This window comes from Conger conger, chromosome 9 (genome assembly GCF_963514075.1).
Source record: "Conger conger chromosome 9, fConCon1.1, whole genome shotgun sequence".
In the NCBI taxonomy this organism is placed as follows: Eukaryota; Metazoa; Chordata; class Actinopteri; order Anguilliformes; family Congridae; genus Conger; species Conger conger.
In genome coordinates this window covers 20809839-20828573 of record NC_083768.1, presented here as the reverse complement: position 1 = coordinate 20828573, position 18735 = coordinate 20809839, and the positions used below count along the sequence as shown (strand labels likewise).

The 18735-nt window shown below is 43.2% G+C and overlaps 1 protein-coding gene across 1 annotated transcript in view; it reads left to right on the top strand.

Annotated features, from left to right (window-relative positions):
* adgrb2 (adhesion G protein-coupled receptor B2) overlaps positions 1-10658 on the top strand; it is a 198949-nt gene extending 188291 nt beyond the window's left edge. The window contains exons 31-32 of the mRNA XM_061255343.1: positions 4975-5028; positions 6891-10658. Of these exons, the coding sequence (XP_061111327.1) occupies positions 4975-5028; positions 6891-7067 (231 nt within the window). The 3' untranslated portion in view covers positions 7068-10658. The remainder of the gene's footprint in view (positions 1-4974; positions 5029-6890) is intronic.
* Positions 10659-18735: the final 8077 nt, after the last annotated feature.

Here is an 18735-nt window from a genome sequence, read left to right as displayed (position 1 = left end):
CTGTATGTCACTATGTATGGTAGAGACCTTGAATGCAGTCACTGAGGGTGAAGCGACACACCCTGTGCTCTGGGGCTTTCACAGTAATTGAGATGCCACAGATGCACACAGCAGGAAGAAACTGGCTTTTGAATTTGTTCTAGCTCAGCCCTAACACCCAAATCCAGGCGCTAGCGCTTTGCAGCATAGAATGCATGCAAACCTTCTGCGGTTTTGGGTTGAGAGACCGGTGAAAGCATTGCTGTACGTTTGCTGGTACACTGTGAGAGTGAGCTGTTGGGGACGACCAAATTCAGTCCCCACACACTGGCTGCTGCAAAGCTAAAGAATGCTAAAGAGTAAGAAAATAATTGCAGGTACTGAGAGGCAGTAGTCAATAATCTGATATGCTGGAGAGCTGATGAAAGGCCTTGATTCAACTGTGATTGTTAATTTTGCTCACTACTTTGAGATACTTATTCAGAGTGACATACAGTATAAAGTCATCATGGCACAACATAATGCACACCATTAGGGTTGCAGGAAAAGGGGCATCATTTCAAGTAACAGGGCAGTGTAAAATATTGAGCCAAAAATAAGTGCTGAGATAGCATAACACGCACAGGGCACTTAATTTCCTTTTTCGTTTCATTGCAAGTGTCGAACAAAAAAAAACTATTAGCTAATGTGTGTAAACTCGCACTAGCATATGTTAATCTACTGTATAATGCTACATTAGCCTTCGCTCTGAAAGTGCTAAAGCACTGAAAGAAAGGCAAATCCAATTGTGTAATAGAACAGTAATGTCACCTGGGGGGCTGTTGGCTTGTCCTACTAAAGCACCGTGTCATGTAACGGGTATGAAATCCTTGGCGGTGCCAGGGCTACTTATGAGTGGTGCATAATATTGGCAGTAGTATGACCAATCACAGGCAGGTTAGGGGGAGTTTAGGCGAGCAGGGTTGTGCTTACCTAATTACGCAGGTGTAATTCATCTGGTTAGTCGGGGACCTGCAGTCTGCCTGTGAAAACTGCACAGGATATGTGCTCTCTCTGCGGAACGACTGCTCAGCTCAGCTGATTGGCTGACTGAAAACAAGCAGCAGCTAGCCAAACACGCTTTCAAGGAGGATGTACACTAATCGGACAGTTTGGTGTCGCACATTGATAGAACAGAACACAAGGTCAACCTTTTCTTTTGTTTTTTTAAAGCTAATCACCTGATATATATTCACATCTGTATCTCCACTCAGTGAGCACTTTATTAGGTATTTATTAGACATATTAAGTCTTCTGCTACAGAAGCCTATCCACTTAGAGGTTTGAAACGTTGTGTATTTCCGAGATCCTGCATACCACTGTTGTAATGTGTGGTTATTTGTGTTACTGTCACCCTCCTGTCAGCTTCAACCAGTCGGGCCCTTCTCCTCCGACCTCTTTCATTAACAACGCATTACTGCGGATGTTTTTTTCTTTTCGCATCATTCTCTTAAAAACACTTGAGACTGCGGTGTGTGAATATCCCTAGAGATCAGCAGTTTCTCAGATACTCAAGCCACCCTGTGTGGCACAAACAATCATTCCACGGTCAAAGCCACTTAGATCACATTTCTTCCAGATTCTGACATTTGAAAAACAACTGAACCTCTTGACCATGTCTGCATGCTTTTATGCATCCAGTTGCTGCAACATGATTGGCTGATTAAATAGTTGCGCTAACACGCTGGTGTGCAGCTCTACCTAATAAAGTGCTCAGCGAGTGTATGTATCACATTTTGTTTTACGTTTTTTTTTAGATTTTTGTTTTTTCTTCTTTGAGGAAGGCAGCATTTAGCCTTTAAGTGCATAATGAATTAGTCTCATTACAAGCTTTTTAATTATATCCGCGTCCTTCATAGGATGGGCTTATTTCCTTGTTTTTAAATTGCACAGTAAACTAAACGCTCTGGCTTTTGTTGTGCTGGCTAAATCCAGGGCCGCCAAGGGTCTAATGAGAGAGATGTCAGCTGGCGCAGCAGACCCAAAACACAGGGCTAATTTAATGTCTTTTGCTCAATTAAGAGAAAGGGAGAGGTCACACCCACAGAGAGGCTGTTTACCAAGGGCCCGGCCTCGTCCGTTTAATTATCTTTAATACCTCGCCCGTTTGTTTTAAATTTAAAACTACCAACCATTCACTTTTTTATTTCCTGTGCACTGATTGGGTTTAACGGAAAACAATGACGCATTTTAATGGATACCAGTGTTTCATTTATGTTTAAATGGACTATCGAAGACATACGAGGTGCTGTAGTGATCTACTGATCAGGCAGTATACCTGTGATGTGCTTATCATGCTCAAATGAGGAATATAAGGAAATGTATGCAGTACATGCCGGTCCCTTCAGACCTAATAACCCACTGGCAGCCGTCCTGTACTTCCAAAGGTCCAGGCCAATCTCTGAAGTATGCTCACTTGCTTGTGGTGTGCAGTTTGGTGTCTTAGAGCATTTATGTTCTTGTTCAGGCTTGTGTGAATGTGTTTCAATGTGCACTGCTCACTTTATTTCTTTGTGTTCTCAGTGGATGGTTTGGTTCAAATTGCATGTTTTCTGTCATAGTTTGACTGTAGCCAGGCAGTCAGCCGACCCAAGGGCAACAAACATGGAAAAGGTAAAAGCTACAATCCCCCCAACCCCCCCTCCCCCAAAAAATATAAAGCGCTATGAAATTTGACATTAGAGGATATTGCTCTAGCACTTATCCAGCTAATCCTGTAGAATTAGAGCTAAGCTGATGATATAGAGCACATAATATCTAGCCTCTATTGTTGCTCCTAAATTTCCCCGCCCTAACTGTGACATGCTGGTAGTGTGGCCTAGTGGTAGTGTATTTATCTTTGACCATTTGCCTCTGACCTTTCCGGATGGTAGTGATGTAGGAGCTGTGCTTTCCCCTGCACCCTCACCACCCCCACCTCAATGAGCAACACAACGGGAAGTGCAGTTCCCCCAGCACATTCATATGGTCCTATTGGTCAGGCGTTCACTGCGAATGCACAGCCCCCATTTACCAAGTGGTTCATGCAGAAAAGAAACAGAATGCAGCATATAATGCCTATCATATGCAGACAGAAGCAGACTGGCCAACTTTGTACTTAGTAGTGATGTACTGTATGCAGCTTGCAGGATTGAATACTACTGCAGCATTTTATTGCATGTAGGAGTTTTATTTATTGGATTGTCTTCAGAGGGAAGCATTCGGTGTGATTGGTTCTATCAGGCACCCAATCAGAAAAAGCAGGAGGTGAGGTCATTTGCAGTGGGAGCTGAGCCAGGCCTTCTGTCAAGAAGTAAATATTTTATGTTTGTACAAATTTTTTTTACATTAGACTAGGGACATTGCTGGAATTAAAATGAATGACCAAAAATGGGGGGAAAAAATGATCAATTAAAATTGCCTTCCCCTAGACCCCCTTCTCCTGGACTGAACTAAATATTTGATTGAATAATCCCTCATTGCTTTTTATGCCAAGCAGCTTGTTATTTTAAAAATAAATTGAGTGAAGTGAGTGAAATAAAGAGTTACTGGAAGGATCTGGTGAGCCTCAAACCCAAGTCCCCAACCTACTGTACCACGCTAACCACTGCGCTAAATCTGTGGAGTGCTTTGGCATTTCAAGCTGTTGTCACTAATGACCCCACCTCCTCCTTTTCCTGATTGGGGCATCTGCGAAGACCAATCCCATCCAATGCAACCATGAAGCCCTATTAGTTTAGGTGTAGTGTGGAAAATGACTTGTGATTAAGACAGACCTGAGGCAGATGTGTGGCTTCCAAAGTAGTGCTACATGGCCTCAGCCTTACCAGACCTCTACTCTCTGCAGACAACCAAAAAACGACATTCACCAACAGCACCACGCATCCGCCCATCCACCCCCAGCCGCTGATGAGAGAACAGTACTCATTGTCATTCAGTAACCGAGCGACTTACAACCTCAGTAAAAGTGCTAACCCCCCTCCCCAAAACCACAGTGACTACCACACACTCTCACAGACATTGGGAGTCTGATTCAGAGGGACAAGACGTTTTGCATTGTGGCGATATTGATTAGATATCAGTCCCGTGATTGGCTGGTTCTGGGGCTCATGGATGTTTTTGTGATTGATGCAAGGGGGTATTTTGACGGGAACAGGTGAGGGAGGGGGTGGAAGGGAGTAAAGCAGAAAGGAGGGAAAGGAGAAAGAGTGAGTGAAAGAAAAATATTAAGTATACCGCGGAATTCAGTAATCAGGTTGGGGGTATTGAAAGCACAGGCAATCAAACTTTTTTTGTTAGAGTGCACAGGCCATACCTGTATTTTCCACTGTGAGCACCCTCCCCCCCTCCCCCTCCCCAATCCAGCTGGACAGGGGCTCTTAGAGCGGGCAGGCTGAGGGTAGCTCTACGTTCTGCAGTGGAGCAGAACAGCTCAGCCTCCTAATGGAGCTGTGTGGTGGAGGGTTGAGCAGTGGGGGAGTCTATGGGGACTGTGTCCTCTCATTCCACAACCCTTCACCTCTCTGGATGTGCAGTTGTGTTGGGCGGCCAGGGCTTGATTACTAGGGCGCCTAGTACTGTGTGTGTGTGTGTGTGCGTGTGTGTGTGTGTGAGAGAGGGAGAGAGTGTGTGTGCGTGCGTGCGTGCGAGTGGATTTGTGCATTATTAAGGTGCACGTCAGTGTGAATTTGGAGATGTGCGGGCGTGTGCATGTGTGTGCGTGTGTGTGTGTGAGTGCGCGCGTGCGCATGTGAGTGGATTCGTGCATTATTAAGGTGTGCGTCAGTGTGAATTTGGAGATGTGCGGGCGTGTGTGTTTGTGCCAGTGGGACATATTGAGATCTCTCATTAGAGGATGACATGTCAGGGTGTGGAAACGGCACAGTCACCTGTGGAGGCAAACGGCATCCGTTTCCCGGCAGATCCATCAGTGACTGAGATTCCCGCCTTTCTCTCTCCTCCTTTTTATCGCAACAGAGGGAAAAGCGATGGAGCATTTCGTCTGCCGGAGGTGAAAAGAACTCTTCGAGTGTAAGTAGAAAAGAAGTGACAGTGACAGAGAGGGAGAGGGAGAGAGGGAGAGAGAGAGGGGAGAAACGAGGCAGCGCTATCGCGTTAGCATTCTCTCCCAGGATTAAAGCTGGACCCTGCTCTTGCATTACCAACACTTCTGCATTACAAAATGTTCCTTCTGTGGCATTTAGCATGCAAATTGGCTCCCAGATTGTGGTTTTTGTATTAATTTTGCCAACTGTCTGCCTGCAATGCACACTGAATGACAATCAGTCGTGTATCGCCCCCTAGTGGTCGAAGACACAAAAGAACCCAATGGTTTTTGTGTGTGCTGTTGAAGATTTAAATCTACTGTTTGCCTAGTCGCAGTGTTTACGCTGGTAAGAGCCAAAGTCTGAAATACAAAACTTTTTTTTATCTCAACCGCAAGTTCAACAGCAAGGACGCGCGTATATATGATTTACCATCGCCCCACAGCGTGTCAATTCCAGAAGCACGTTCGCATGTGCAGTTTCAGAGCAGAACTGTTGATTCATGAAGCAATGATTCAATGGATTCATGCCCCATGAAACGTAAAAAGACCCGCAGCCGGCTTCACGAAACGCGGCCAATCTCAGTGATAACGTGACAGTGATAAAGTCGCGCGGCGCCTGGGGGGATGTCGGTGACAGCCCCGCCGAATATAAAAAGACGGCGGCTTTAAAACAAAAGCTGCGTGCCGTCAGTGCGGAAGCCTCGTCAGCCGGCACGGCTGTCTGCCGCGCGAGGTGTTTTTCAATCTCCGTCCCAGAGATAAGTAATCAGCGCTTCGCTGTCTGCAACAGTATGAGAGATTGGCAGAGTAATTGATATTTTCTAATTTACTGCGATGCGCAGGTCCATACATCTTGCGTTCGATAAGGGAGGGGGTGCGAGTGATGATGGATTCTCCAGGGGTGAATTCATTATTATATTACATGTTTCTGAAATTCATGTTTCACAATAAGCGGCTTTGTTTAGACGTGGTTACTGTGGATGGTAAACTGGTCTTGAGAAAAGGCGAAATAATACGAGATAACCTCAGACTCTTCTAATAGAGTGCATTATGTTCTGTTAAACTGTAGGAAATGTATATATTCTGAATATTCTGAAAAGTGTGTGTATGACTGTGTATTTGTTGTGTATGTACTGTACTAGAACAACTGAAGTTAAATACCTTGATCAGGGTTACAAAAGCAGCTTGGTCCTACCAGGTATATTATACCTTTGTGTTTTGATGCTTTTTTAGTTGATGATTTGAAGTCTGAAAATGTACCCCTTGGAACAGTAACAACATCGCATCCATTTTAATGATTTAGATCAGATTAGCATGATGAGAAGCAACAACAATGCTTGATGTATAGAAAGCATTTTGTTCTTACTTTAAACTAAAGCAGTTACCTGCTCACTGTCAGCAATAAAAAAATCATTGCAGGAATATCGCTCACAGGTGGATTGTTGCTTGGCTTTGCCCGTCCAGGTAATTTGAGTGTGACAAACCAATTAGATTCCATGCAAGATAGTGTCAGTGTTTTGTCTGGCCAAAAAAGCACTTAAGCTGAATTTAGATTCCGTGAAATTAAGTACAATGTAAAGCAGTGTTCTGCGAAAAGAAAGTCAATTCATTGTTCACGCAGTGTAGGTACTATTGCACTTAGCATCAAATCCCGCTTCACAATCTGAATTTTAAATAAGTGCTTGAGGTTTTGGACTGGAGGGAGAGAGCTGGTGTTTTATAGTGTCTCTAGCCATTCAGGGCACAGCCCTGCTCTCAGGACAGTTCAAACGATCCCATATGCAGGGCAGTGGCTGTTTAAAACATGTAACATTCTGACCCCTGTGCGTGTGTTCCCATCCGGCAGGACAAGTCCACCCCAGACGACCAGCACTCCTGGGACAGCTTCAAGACCATGACCCCTGACCCCTCGACCGGCCCAGGCGAGCAGAAGGACAAACTGGAACTGCACAACAAGAACTGGGACACCTCCTCCGCTAACACTCCAGACACCTCCGAGGGAGACTTCCAGACCGAAGTCTGAGCCCACACACCCGCGCTCACACACACACACGCACACACACACGCACACTGGCTCATTCACACGTACACGTGTGTAAGTACTCATACTGCATTCTGCAGAGAGGACAAAGAAAAGGACTGTACTGTTCTATTTTCACACAGACACTTTAAAAGGAACAGAGGTGGAGTGTGGGGTGGGGGGGGATTTTTTAAAAAAAGAATCTTTCTGAAATGTCTTGATTTTTTTCTCCAGAACGGTTTCTCTTTCAGCTGTTTGATGATATAAAAAAAGGAGTATTTCTGCACCATTCTTTTATAAAAAAAAAAATATATATATATTTCTCACTGATTACCGCACACAATTAAGCCCTTTAGATTTATTTTCCCGTCCTTTCGCTTGTCGGATGATTTCAGCTGTTTCCTCAACAAATGAAAACGATGCTGAGAAGGGTTTATGGGTAACTCATTAATAAACACGTCCACTGCTTTTTCTGTCATTGAGAATATTGGTCCACTCTGATAATGTCCTGGAATTTGTGCGTGCGCGTTTCATTTTATTTTTTTGTTCTTTGGGTTTTTTATTTTATTTTAATTTTTTTAAAGGAGAAAATGCTTTTAACTCGAAACCCCAGTTTTCTGTCATGGTCCATATGTTGTGAAATTAATTTTGACTGGTTTGTAACAGTTACTTCTTCAAGGGTCTAGCTTGTGAATATTTGTTGTCCGTGTATGCTACATTTAAAAATACGGTTTACAATACTGCCCACACACAATACAGGAATTTGTCGCAAGCTATGTGTGATGCATATGGTTAATCCGAATCACAGTTTCCTCAAAATACATATTTGTTTCTTGATAAAATTCAGTGCGTGAAGCATTCTTAAGGCCTTGTACCATTGTTAAATTTAAGCCCTCTATCAATATGGACGTCCACAACAGATTGTGAGATAGGACCGGCCACCCACACCGGCAATGCGCAGTTTTTCAAACGTGTTTCGATCGCCCCTAAGAGCAACCAGCCACATCATCTCCAAGCAAAACAAGCTGGTGCAAATAATAGCCCCTCCTAAGCACTGTTCACAGAAGTCCACCGGGTTTTGTGTGCATTGAATGGCCAGTGTCACAATCTCTGGTCTTTGCGCAAACAATCCAGAGCCCTGAGACTAAAAATAGATACGTCCTCAGGTTTGGGGATTACGGCCGATCAAAAATGCTCTATCCGTCCATGTAATGCCTCCTGTCTCCTCTGACGTGTCACCGGCAGGATGTGGCATTGTACGGGAATGGAATAAATGATGTGGGAGGCTGTGTGTGCTGCACTCTCTATTTATGACCCAGGGAAGAGGGACTGCCACAGTACTGCCCAAAGGGAACACTTGGCAGTTGTGGGAATTGCATTACATTGCATTATTAATTTGCTTCGCAGATGCCCTTATCTAGGGTGACTTGCGTTGTCTGCAGTTTTAAACCTCACACCCTCCATAACCTATTTACGCGTCTTGATGTTTATTGGAGCCGTCGCAGCCCGGCGCTTAAGTTGCGGCTGTGATGTCATCGTTGAAATTCAACTGTGAAACCTTTACTGGTCCACGGCTCTATAAACACGACGCCTTAATAGAAATGCACACGCACTTCATAGAAACACAGTCTTACTATCGTCGTGAATGGGACAGGCCGTCCTCGATGTGGGATTATTCTATTAGACGTCTGATTTGCATTTCCAGCTCAAGTGCAATGCGATGTTCTGAATTGGAGCACACCGAGTAATGGATGCAGTTGGAACCCTAGTTTTAAAGGGCAGCGTCTGTCAGGCATTAAAAAAATGTGTCCTGCTGTTCTGACTGGCACCGCGCGTTGCTTTAACGCTTCTTTTCAGAACGATGTGCAGAGAGGTAGAACCGTGCCTCAGAACCACAGAGTTTTCACACATGACGCCCAAGCTCAGTTATCTCCTTTGTAAGTGGCGTTTTGAGAGAAAGGCCAAATCGGGGCTGTCTGCCGTGACGTAAACTCACCATGTTCCGAACACCAAGTTAGCTCACCATTTCCCGAACACTGTAACTTTCATGATGAATAACTAAAAAATTACTTCCAATTCTTCCAGCTTTGGTTTTTGTGTGTGTGTAAAGTATAATTCCTTCCGTTTTCATAAAAATGTGGTACGAGTGATATATGCGATCCATTTCAGCATACAGTGATAGTAATAGATGGTAATAGTGCTCCTCTGTGACATTGTGGTGGGGAAGCTGTTGCTAAAGAGACTACAAACTGGGCAGGCTTATATGGCAGTGTTATATGGCAGTGTTTGGACCATCGTGAGCTAATACGGTCTTCCAAACACAGGGATGTTGTGAGGTTATTTGTTGTTTTCTCTATAATTATTGGTCCAATTCACATCAAACCAAGTATTTTAGTGTAAGCAACTGCAATCATAAACCACAGTCCTCAGGAGAAAAACTACCATTGAACGGACGTTAACTTCTGGTAAAAGAGGCCGCTTCCTCGTGTGAGTTTACGTTAGCTTGTCAGGGTAAAAAGGGCAGGTGGGGAGGTTGGCTGGTGAGTAGAGCCAGAGAGAAAGGTAAGTGTATCTCTGAGGGCACTTTTGTTCTTTTTTCCCCCCACTAAACTTGCCGTGGTGTCACAGTGCCTGTTCTGCCCAATTATTGCTTGCTGGTGGTATGTTTTTAATTTTCCTCCGTTCTATTTCTTTCTTTTACCCCCTACCCCAGTGTGTGTCATTGACTGTGCGTGTTGCTGACTGAACGGCAATGTTAAGTTTAGCCTATGTTGCACTTCTCAATGGTGCTGTCGCTTAGAGGCGGCAGTGAAAAGGGGAGTGACGCTGTCCATGTCTCTCCTCGCCGGATAGCAAGCCTGTCGGGCAGTGTGATGCCAGCCAGGGACAGGTATCTCACATCTACTGTATGCAAGACGACTCCTTGGGTGAAATCACAGCCAAGACTTAACCGCTGCACCAAGTGACCAATAAGAACTCTGCTGCAGTTCACCTTTGCATGCCGGTGTCACCCCAACTCGGAAACCGGGACACAGAAACCATGGCAACAGAACACGATTTTGTACCCTTCGAATAAAGTTGTTTGAATCAGATTTCTCATTTCCACAATGTATGAAACCTGTGGGAAGCCTGTAGGAAGCCTTAGTTATGTTTTTATTGAATATGCTTTCAAAATATAACAATTGGACAATTGCCAGAGAGAATACTTAATCATGTCAACATGATTCTTGTTGTAAACGCATCAAGTGTTGAAAGTCGAGATGATCTGTGTATTTCCGAAAAACGCATAAAGAGTTTTGGTTTGATGCAAATGTGACCAAACCCACTGGGCTATAGCAGACTGTGGAATACAAAATCTATTTCATTTTAAGATGTTCCCAACTTTTTCAACCACCCAACTGTCTTGTTTGAAACTTTAGGTCTGTCCCCACCACTATCCACCTCTTTCCAATGGGTGTAAAAGACTGCTTGTTCCTTAAAAAAAAATCCTATTTTACCCATCTCGCGTTTTTATACACAAGATTGTACAAAGTAGTGCTCTACTGTTTTCATATAGTGTTTTTATATGAAAATACATTTTCAAACCAAGTCAAATGTCTGTCTCCTGTGGTTCTTTGGTTATTTTTGAATACATTTTCTTCATCTTACCAATGAGTGATAGCTTTTTCGTCTTCAAATTAATTTGTTTTGTCAACTGATTTTGGAAAGAGGTTTTACAATGAAAAGACAAAAGAAAGCTGCATCAATACCCCATGTTAATGCCTTCTGGGAAATGCAGGCACAACATCTATTCATGTTGCCTTATTAATTTTTATTTTAGTTATTGTCGTTATTGTAGAGGTTTTTAAATATATATTTTTTACCACTATAGCTATATAAAAAGAGAAATGGAAAGAGTCTATTGGGACATTGGTTTTACCTCAAGACGGGTCAACCAACCTACATTAAAAACTATATTGGCCTAATTACTCAAAATAAATGTATTTTGTATTTGTTCTGTGCCCCATACCATACATTCAGTTACTGATCACCACCATACTTCTAATTAACAATTTGAATGCAAAAAAATGTGTCAACACTGAAAAGCAAGAGAGTTTGGCATGCATCTGAATCTATTTGCAATGTAGCTTGCCTTGTTGCATTGCGGACTACAGGCCGATTACAGAGTAAACCTTGAGAGACACCATCTATTAGTGCCACATCCTTCAGTAACCAGCCCAGGTTCCCAAGGGCAGCAGGGTAATTCTGAGACAATATCGGTCTGTGTGAGAGGCATTGGTCTCACTGGGCCAAAGTGCAGCAGTGCTGGGGATAAGATAAAAGAAATGTCATTGGGCCTAAGGGACGGTAAACACTGAAAACACATCAGGCTAATGTAGGTGCGATGTTTCCAGGGCATGCTCAGAAGCTTTGTTCCCGCAGGCTGTACTTCTACACTGTACTGGAAGTGGTCTGTGGGTAATGGAAGTGATGGAAGGTATGAGGAGAGAAGGCTGGCGGGGGACATGGACTGATGGATGTTGATGGTTTCTAGGTGACGGACTGCGTACAAAGAAACAGCACCCCCTACAGGGGTAATGGTTCACCGCGGTCTTTCGGCATTGTCGGCTGAAGTCCCACCGCAGGCACAATGCGGTTGTTGGCGCGGCTGGCTTGTGTACCAAATATACCCGCTTCTGACTGCTGCTGCAATGGTGAGTTGAGCTGGAGCTGCCATGGCAGCTATAGGAACCTGTCGCTCATGTCATTAGTAATAGCCTGATTAATGAATTTATTGATTAGCAATCGTTTCTTGTGTAATTCAGACCTATTTGTACTCCAGAGGTTATGTTTTATTGGTGCTGAGTGACTAAATTACCAAGCTTTAAATTCTACATCAATGATAATAGGCTGCCATTTTATGTCCTGGGCACCTATGAAGCAAGCATAGTCCTCCCTAACAGTGCTCATTGAGGGGGTCGGTTCTGTGACACGATAACACTTAAGCGGGTCCCACTGCTATTGCATAACACGGATGCCTTGGGATTCCAGCATCACATGACCCCAGGAAATTTGCGAGCTCTCTTGACCCTGATAATGGCCTCCGATATATTGGACTGTGGGGCATTGCCCTGCAATGATTGGGGCACATACACATCAAGCTGTTTAGCGGCACGGATATCGGGAGACCTGATAAGAACCTACATTAGCACCAGCACACCGAGTGCTCCGATTGGCTGTGGGAAGAGAGAGCTTGCGGGGGATAGGTCCCAGGGGGAGGAGTTGTAATGAGATGTACTGCAGTGCCTCCCGGACATCTGTCTGATAATGCACGCGGAAGCATTCACAATGAGCCTTTCTGTATGCATATCCAACTACCTTGTAATTCCTCGAGGTGTATTTCAGGAGGTTTTGCCTTTTTTACCATCCAATTTAGCATAATTTAAGCCCAAAGTGTTGTTCCCTTCAGTTAGAAGAGTTTGACCTCTGTCGATCCGAGCGGCAAAAATTAGTTTACATGACGCGCTGCGTTTATGCAAAACCCAGGAGATGCAACAAAGGTTCCCGAGAACATTTTACTGCATGTCGTTTCTTTTGTAATCATAGAAAATGGTTTCAGACCTTATTTGTACTGCAACGGTTGTGTTTTATTGGTGCTGAGTGACTGAATTAGCAAGTTTTAAATTCTACATCATTGACACTTAGAATAACGATAAAAGAGCTGATAAATTACACTCTTAACAGCTCAGTCATATGACAGAATTGAAATCCATTGCTAGTAAACAAATTCCATCCATATCATGTTTGTCTACAAGGGCAATATTGAAGTGAAAAATGGGAAATGGTACCCTTGTGAAATATACGGTCATATGTTACAGCCTAAAAAATGAATGCTTTAAATACAAATATATACTCAGAATTGAAGGAAATGTGCTTAAAATTACCTTTCATTGATGTTGTCTATATGCTAATAGTCCAAAAGTTTCTTTAAAATATCAATTTTAGTGCATATGAAAATGATTTATTTTCATGTCTTTTATGTCTCAGAATTTTATCTTGGAGTTAACTAGATGCTGTTGGCTACCCTGTGGATGGACTACGATGAAAAGACACAGTGGTTTGGGACTTAGTATTTTCAAGAGGCTGCTATTTCATGTAGCTCAAAATGTAATGCAATCCCGAGGACAGAACAGACTAATTTCAGTATGCACAAGAAGCTTTCACCAGGGAAAATGGTTTTGATGGCAGGGAAAGAAAAAGAAAACCCATGAGCCATTCTTAGCATGCACAAAAATGGGAACTTGTTACTTGAGTGAATACATACAAATTCATACTGAGGTTGAGATTTTGCATGTGTGCATTTCCGCCAGGCAGAGAATTAAACCTGATTAGTTAAGATCTTCTGTAGTGTACTGGCTGTCCTTCAGGAGTTTGTGCTCACTGAAACTGGACTCTCGGTAGGATTCAGCCATAGTGACCATCCAGTTCAGCCAAAATATTTTCAGCTGGTGCTGAGAACATCATATTTTGGAGACTGAGATGTGCACTAATAACACTATCTAGACTCTCAATTTTTCCAGTGATTTAGCTGCATAAACAAACAATGCTACTCAATATTTCATAGTAGTCAAAGCTTCCACCACACGGGGTGGCCATTTTGAATTTATATAAAGGGAAAAAACTGCCAGTTTTCTCAGCTCAAAGAATCTGTTTTTCTCTTAATAATTCATGAGCAGGCAAAAACAGCGGTTTCACATGCCAGTAAATAAATAAATGAACACTCTGCAAAGCATGTTTCTCATTTTCTTTCCTTTGGATCCTTATTTAGTGCAAAGTGAAATTAATGGAATGGTTTGTGGTAAATTTTTTATAAGTGCTCCATCAAAACAAGTTATTTTTTCCAGGCGGGAAAACAGCTGGCCATGCTCTGACAAGTTCTGAAATATTTTCGCAATTGATGATTATATCATCAGTGTGTTTGAAAAAACACACTAAAGGACTGCGACTGCTTTTCAGACATAAGTCACTATAAAGTCACAATATCTATGTCGGATTTAGTAAACGGTCGCAATGGGTGAAATTTAGGATGTAATTTGTGGGAATTGGGTCACTCTGCGACTTTCCAGTATATGCATATATGCAGTATATTGCGTCAAAATACTTCACAAATACTGTCTTCATCTTATTCCCAAACAATATAGATAAAATATATGATTAATGCCTGGAAATTACCTCTGTTGGATCACATTTAACAATTATAGTGCCATTCGTTTTTTTGAAAACTTCCAAATCAGGTTGCTTCAGAGGTAAAAATAAGTAAATTGGGTGCAAATAAGTCAATAAGCTTCAAAGGAAATCCAAAAGACCTCTAATGGTTCTTCACCTCCGCAATTCAAACAAAAGGCAATTAAAAGGCATTGTAATGATGAATTGCATGTTTCAATATCTGTGGTCCGTTTTAATGTTTAGCATTAATGACTTCAGCTATGATGCATTAGTGACATGTACTGTAATGTATTAAATAAAAATCCCATGTGCCAGTTTGTTATTGCATGATTTATGCCATGACCAGGTTCAAGGTGACACAAATCCCATGCATTTAAACTATTTCCCTTTATACAGATATTATTTTACTGGAGCAATACAGGAAACAGTTACTGTAGCTCAACAGCAGCATTCCAGTCACAACTTAACAGCATTACCTTTTTGTATCAAGCCTGGGTCCCTTGAGTACCCCCCCCCCCAGACAAAGATGCACCCACCACTAAAACAATATGTTTTTGGCCTTTTCCCACTTTACATCCATCAAAATGGTGCCAATGCACCAAATGTATTTACAACCACATACGTTTCCTTCATATCTCTCCCTCCCTCTACTTCAGCTCAACAAGACTGTTGCCTGCTGTACTAGTTTCTATGATACAGTACTGTGAGGCTCCAATAATGACCCTTAGACACAGGGATAGATCCTGGCCTATGGGTCTAGTAAGGTCTGTCTTCTCACGCTCTGATACCACTGGAAGGCCGACCTTCACAGCCCTGTGAAGGTGCAGTATGAGGATAGCTGGCGCACCTGTGTAGCCCAGAGCAGGGGGGGTGGAAAATGACTCAGCCAATGGTACGTGCGCTGGAAAGGCTTGGGCCTAAACTAATGCCTCAATTGGTTTGGTTCAGCAGGAACGAGACAGCCTGTCAGCCCCCCAACCGGGTGAAGATTGGGGCTCGCCAGCATTGCAGGTGCCTGCTGCTGTGGATCCGTGGCAGAGCAGGGCGGGGCAGGAGGCCTTTGTTTCTTCAAACCGAAACAATTCAGAACATGTTGGCAAGGAAGCCTGTTGCACTCTTTGTGTAAAGAAATGCTATCTGCCAGATTCAACAGATTAGAGAATCAAAGAAAGTGGCAGGGGCTGGTCAATGTTATTGAGTTTCCAAGAGAATATTAAAGCATTTTCCATTTTGGACATTACATTTTTAGGCCCAACATCCAACATGTATACCACTGCAATACCTATCCCATTGAGTAAACATAAAAAATAAATACAGCACATCTTCATATGAATTACGACGTGTAAGGCATAATTTTATCTCCCTTAGTATGTTAAAAAGGGTGTATTGAGGGTCGCTGTCTCTCTCTATTCAATTAAATTTGTTTATCGGCTTGACAAAATGCATTTTGCATCGCCAAAGCATACAGTATTAAAGAAAACCCATTAACATTTTCTCTCTTTCTTTCTCACTCACAGACACACACGCACACATGCTTGCACATACACAGCCTTGTGTCAGCCAGTGAGCTGTTGCATTGCAATTACCCCTTGATAATGTGCCATGTCTGTTCATTTTAATGTGTGCCTCTCTGCCTCTCAGTGTGCGAGCCGATCGATGCATATGGCTTTCCTTCTCTCTCTCTGCGCTCAGAGTGAAGGGGATCTTCAGACTGCAGGTGGAATGCATAAACAGCATTATCTATCTCGTCTTCAGCTCAGATTTATTGACTGCTTCGTTTCTGTTGGTCTCTATTCTTAATGCAGTGAGGATGTCTCATAATGAGGGGACAGTTTCATCTGTTGGTCACAGTGGCCCTGATACCACAGGCACATGATACGGGCAGAGACTGTTTATTCCAGGGAGACCACTGTTCATATAAGGTGCTGTTACCATTATTTCAGTTGTTAAGAACTTACAATGAACCAACCCACATTCACAGCAACCTGTTCCTGGAAGTTTACCCAGTTCCACCCGGTTTCACTTTTGCCTAATATGCTGTTGGTCTGACCCACCGAGGCATGGACTCTACAAGACCTCTGAAGGTGCCCTGTGGTATCTGGCACGTTAGCAGCAGATCCTTTAAGTCCTGTAAGTTGCAAGGTGGAGTCACCGCGGATCAGACTTGTTGTTCCAGCACATCCCACAGACGCTCAATCGGATTGAAATGTCAAAATTATGTCCACATGAATGCCTGGACCCAGGTTTTCCGAGCAGAATATTTCCCAGAGCATCACCCTCCCTCCACCGGCTATTCTTCCCACAGTGCATCCTGGTGCTATCTCTTCCCCAGGTAAACGGCAAACACGTACCTGGCAGTCCACATGATGTAAAAGAAAACGGGACTCATCGCACAAGGCAACCTTCTTCCATTACTCCAAGGTGCAGTTCTGACGCTCGCACGCCCATTGTAGGCATTTTTGACGGTGGACAGGAGTCAGCACGGGCACTCTGATCAGTCTGCGGGTACACAGCCCCATAGCAGCAGGGTGCGATGCACTGTGTGTTGTTACACATTCCTCCCGTAACCATCATTTACATTTTCTGTGAATTGTGCCACTGTAGCCCTTCTGTCGATTCAGACCAGACAGGATAATTGTCACATTTCAATGAGCCTTGGGTGCCCAACACCCTGTCACCGGTTCATGGTTTGTCCTCAGACTACTGCCAGTCAGTACTCACCCACTGCTGACTGGGAGCACTCCACAAGCCTTGGCGTTTCAGACCCCACCCATTTGTCTGGCCATAACAATTTAGCCTTTGTCAAAGTCGTTCAGGTCTTTACACCTGCCTATTTCTCTTGCATCCAACACATCGACTACGAGAACCAACATTTTGCTGACTGTCTAATATATCCCGATGATGGACCAAAAAAAATACATAACCAAGGACACTTTGTGATGTAAAATCAAAAGCTGAAATTGTGCTTTTGACTGCTTCCTTTTAAGACTTACTGCCGCCCTGACCATTTGTCCTCTCTTCTGCCTCTCCACCCCTCCCTATCTCTCCATCTCTCTCTCCACACCTCCCACTCCTTCCCTCTCTCTATGCCCCAGGCACAGGGGCCTTTTTTCAGTTTATCACAAAGCCCATGGGGCTGTTCGGATCATAATTAGTAGCATTTCTGGTGAGTTTATTTTGAATGGTGATGACCATGCCTTAAGGGCTTGCCTCAAGTGATTCAGGAATGGGCCACTTGAATTATTTTAGCACTGTTGCACAATCATGTTGTTTTTAGCTTCACAGATTTGCAGACAGGGCCATTCTAAGAAGGGTGTCTCTGTAATGTCTCTGCTGTACTGCCCTAGGGTTTGTGTATGTATGTGTATGTGTGCAAAAATGTATATGAATGTGTATGTCTGGCCAGTAACGCTGTTGATTAATGGTAATGTTAGATGCTCATTCGCAGTACACCCTGGGCCCAGCCTTCCTGTCTAGTCACTGGTGATTGTATTTCACTCTCACCTGTCTCACTAACTCATGCATCTGTCCCCTGGGGTAGTGGTGCTATCATGACCTTTGACCCTTCACCTCTGGCTTGCCCTCATTGATATACGATCACATTCCATCCCTCAGGTGGTCTCTATTCACACTGAGGGTCACTCAGATGCACAGAGGCCTCTGGTGTTACCCTGAGAATAAATGTGACAGTTGACACGTACACACAAAACAGTTCCAAATATTGTAGACCCCTGATGATTTATTGTATTATATGGCCAGATTTCATTTTTATCCATTAAAACAGAAGCCAAAGTGGGAAGTAGTTTAAGAATGGATATGGAAAAAAAAAAGTTTTTTCTCAATCAATTTCTTTCTCTTTCCTTCCCTTTCAAATTCAGATTTCAGAAAGATATATATCTTTCTTTTAATTTCAATACTTTCTTTACCCTTTATATATTTCAGATACACTCTCTGAGCACTATATTAGGCTCTAATTAGACTTCTTTTTTTGACGTATTGGTCTTCTGCTGCTGTTGCCTATCCACTTAGAGGTTTGATGCATTGGTGTGTTCAGAGATGCTCTTCTGCATACCACTGTTGTAATGCATGTTTATTTTCGTTACTGTTACCTTCCTGTCAGTTTGGCCCTTCTCTTCTGACTTCTCTCATTAACAACACCTTTTTCTGCCCGCAGAACTGCTACTTACTGGATGTTTTTTTGTTGTTTGCACGATTCTCTACAAACTCTAGAGATACTCATACCACCCTGTCTGGCATCATCAACAATCATTCCCCGTTCAAAGTCACTTATATCACATTTCTTCCCCATTCCCCCATTTGTTCTGAAAAACTGCTGAACCTCTAGACCATGTCGACATGCTTTTATGCATTTAGTTGCTGCCATATGATTGGCTGATTAAATATTTGCATTAACAGGCTGGTGTATAGGTTTACCTGATAAAGTCCTCACTGTGTGTATATAGTA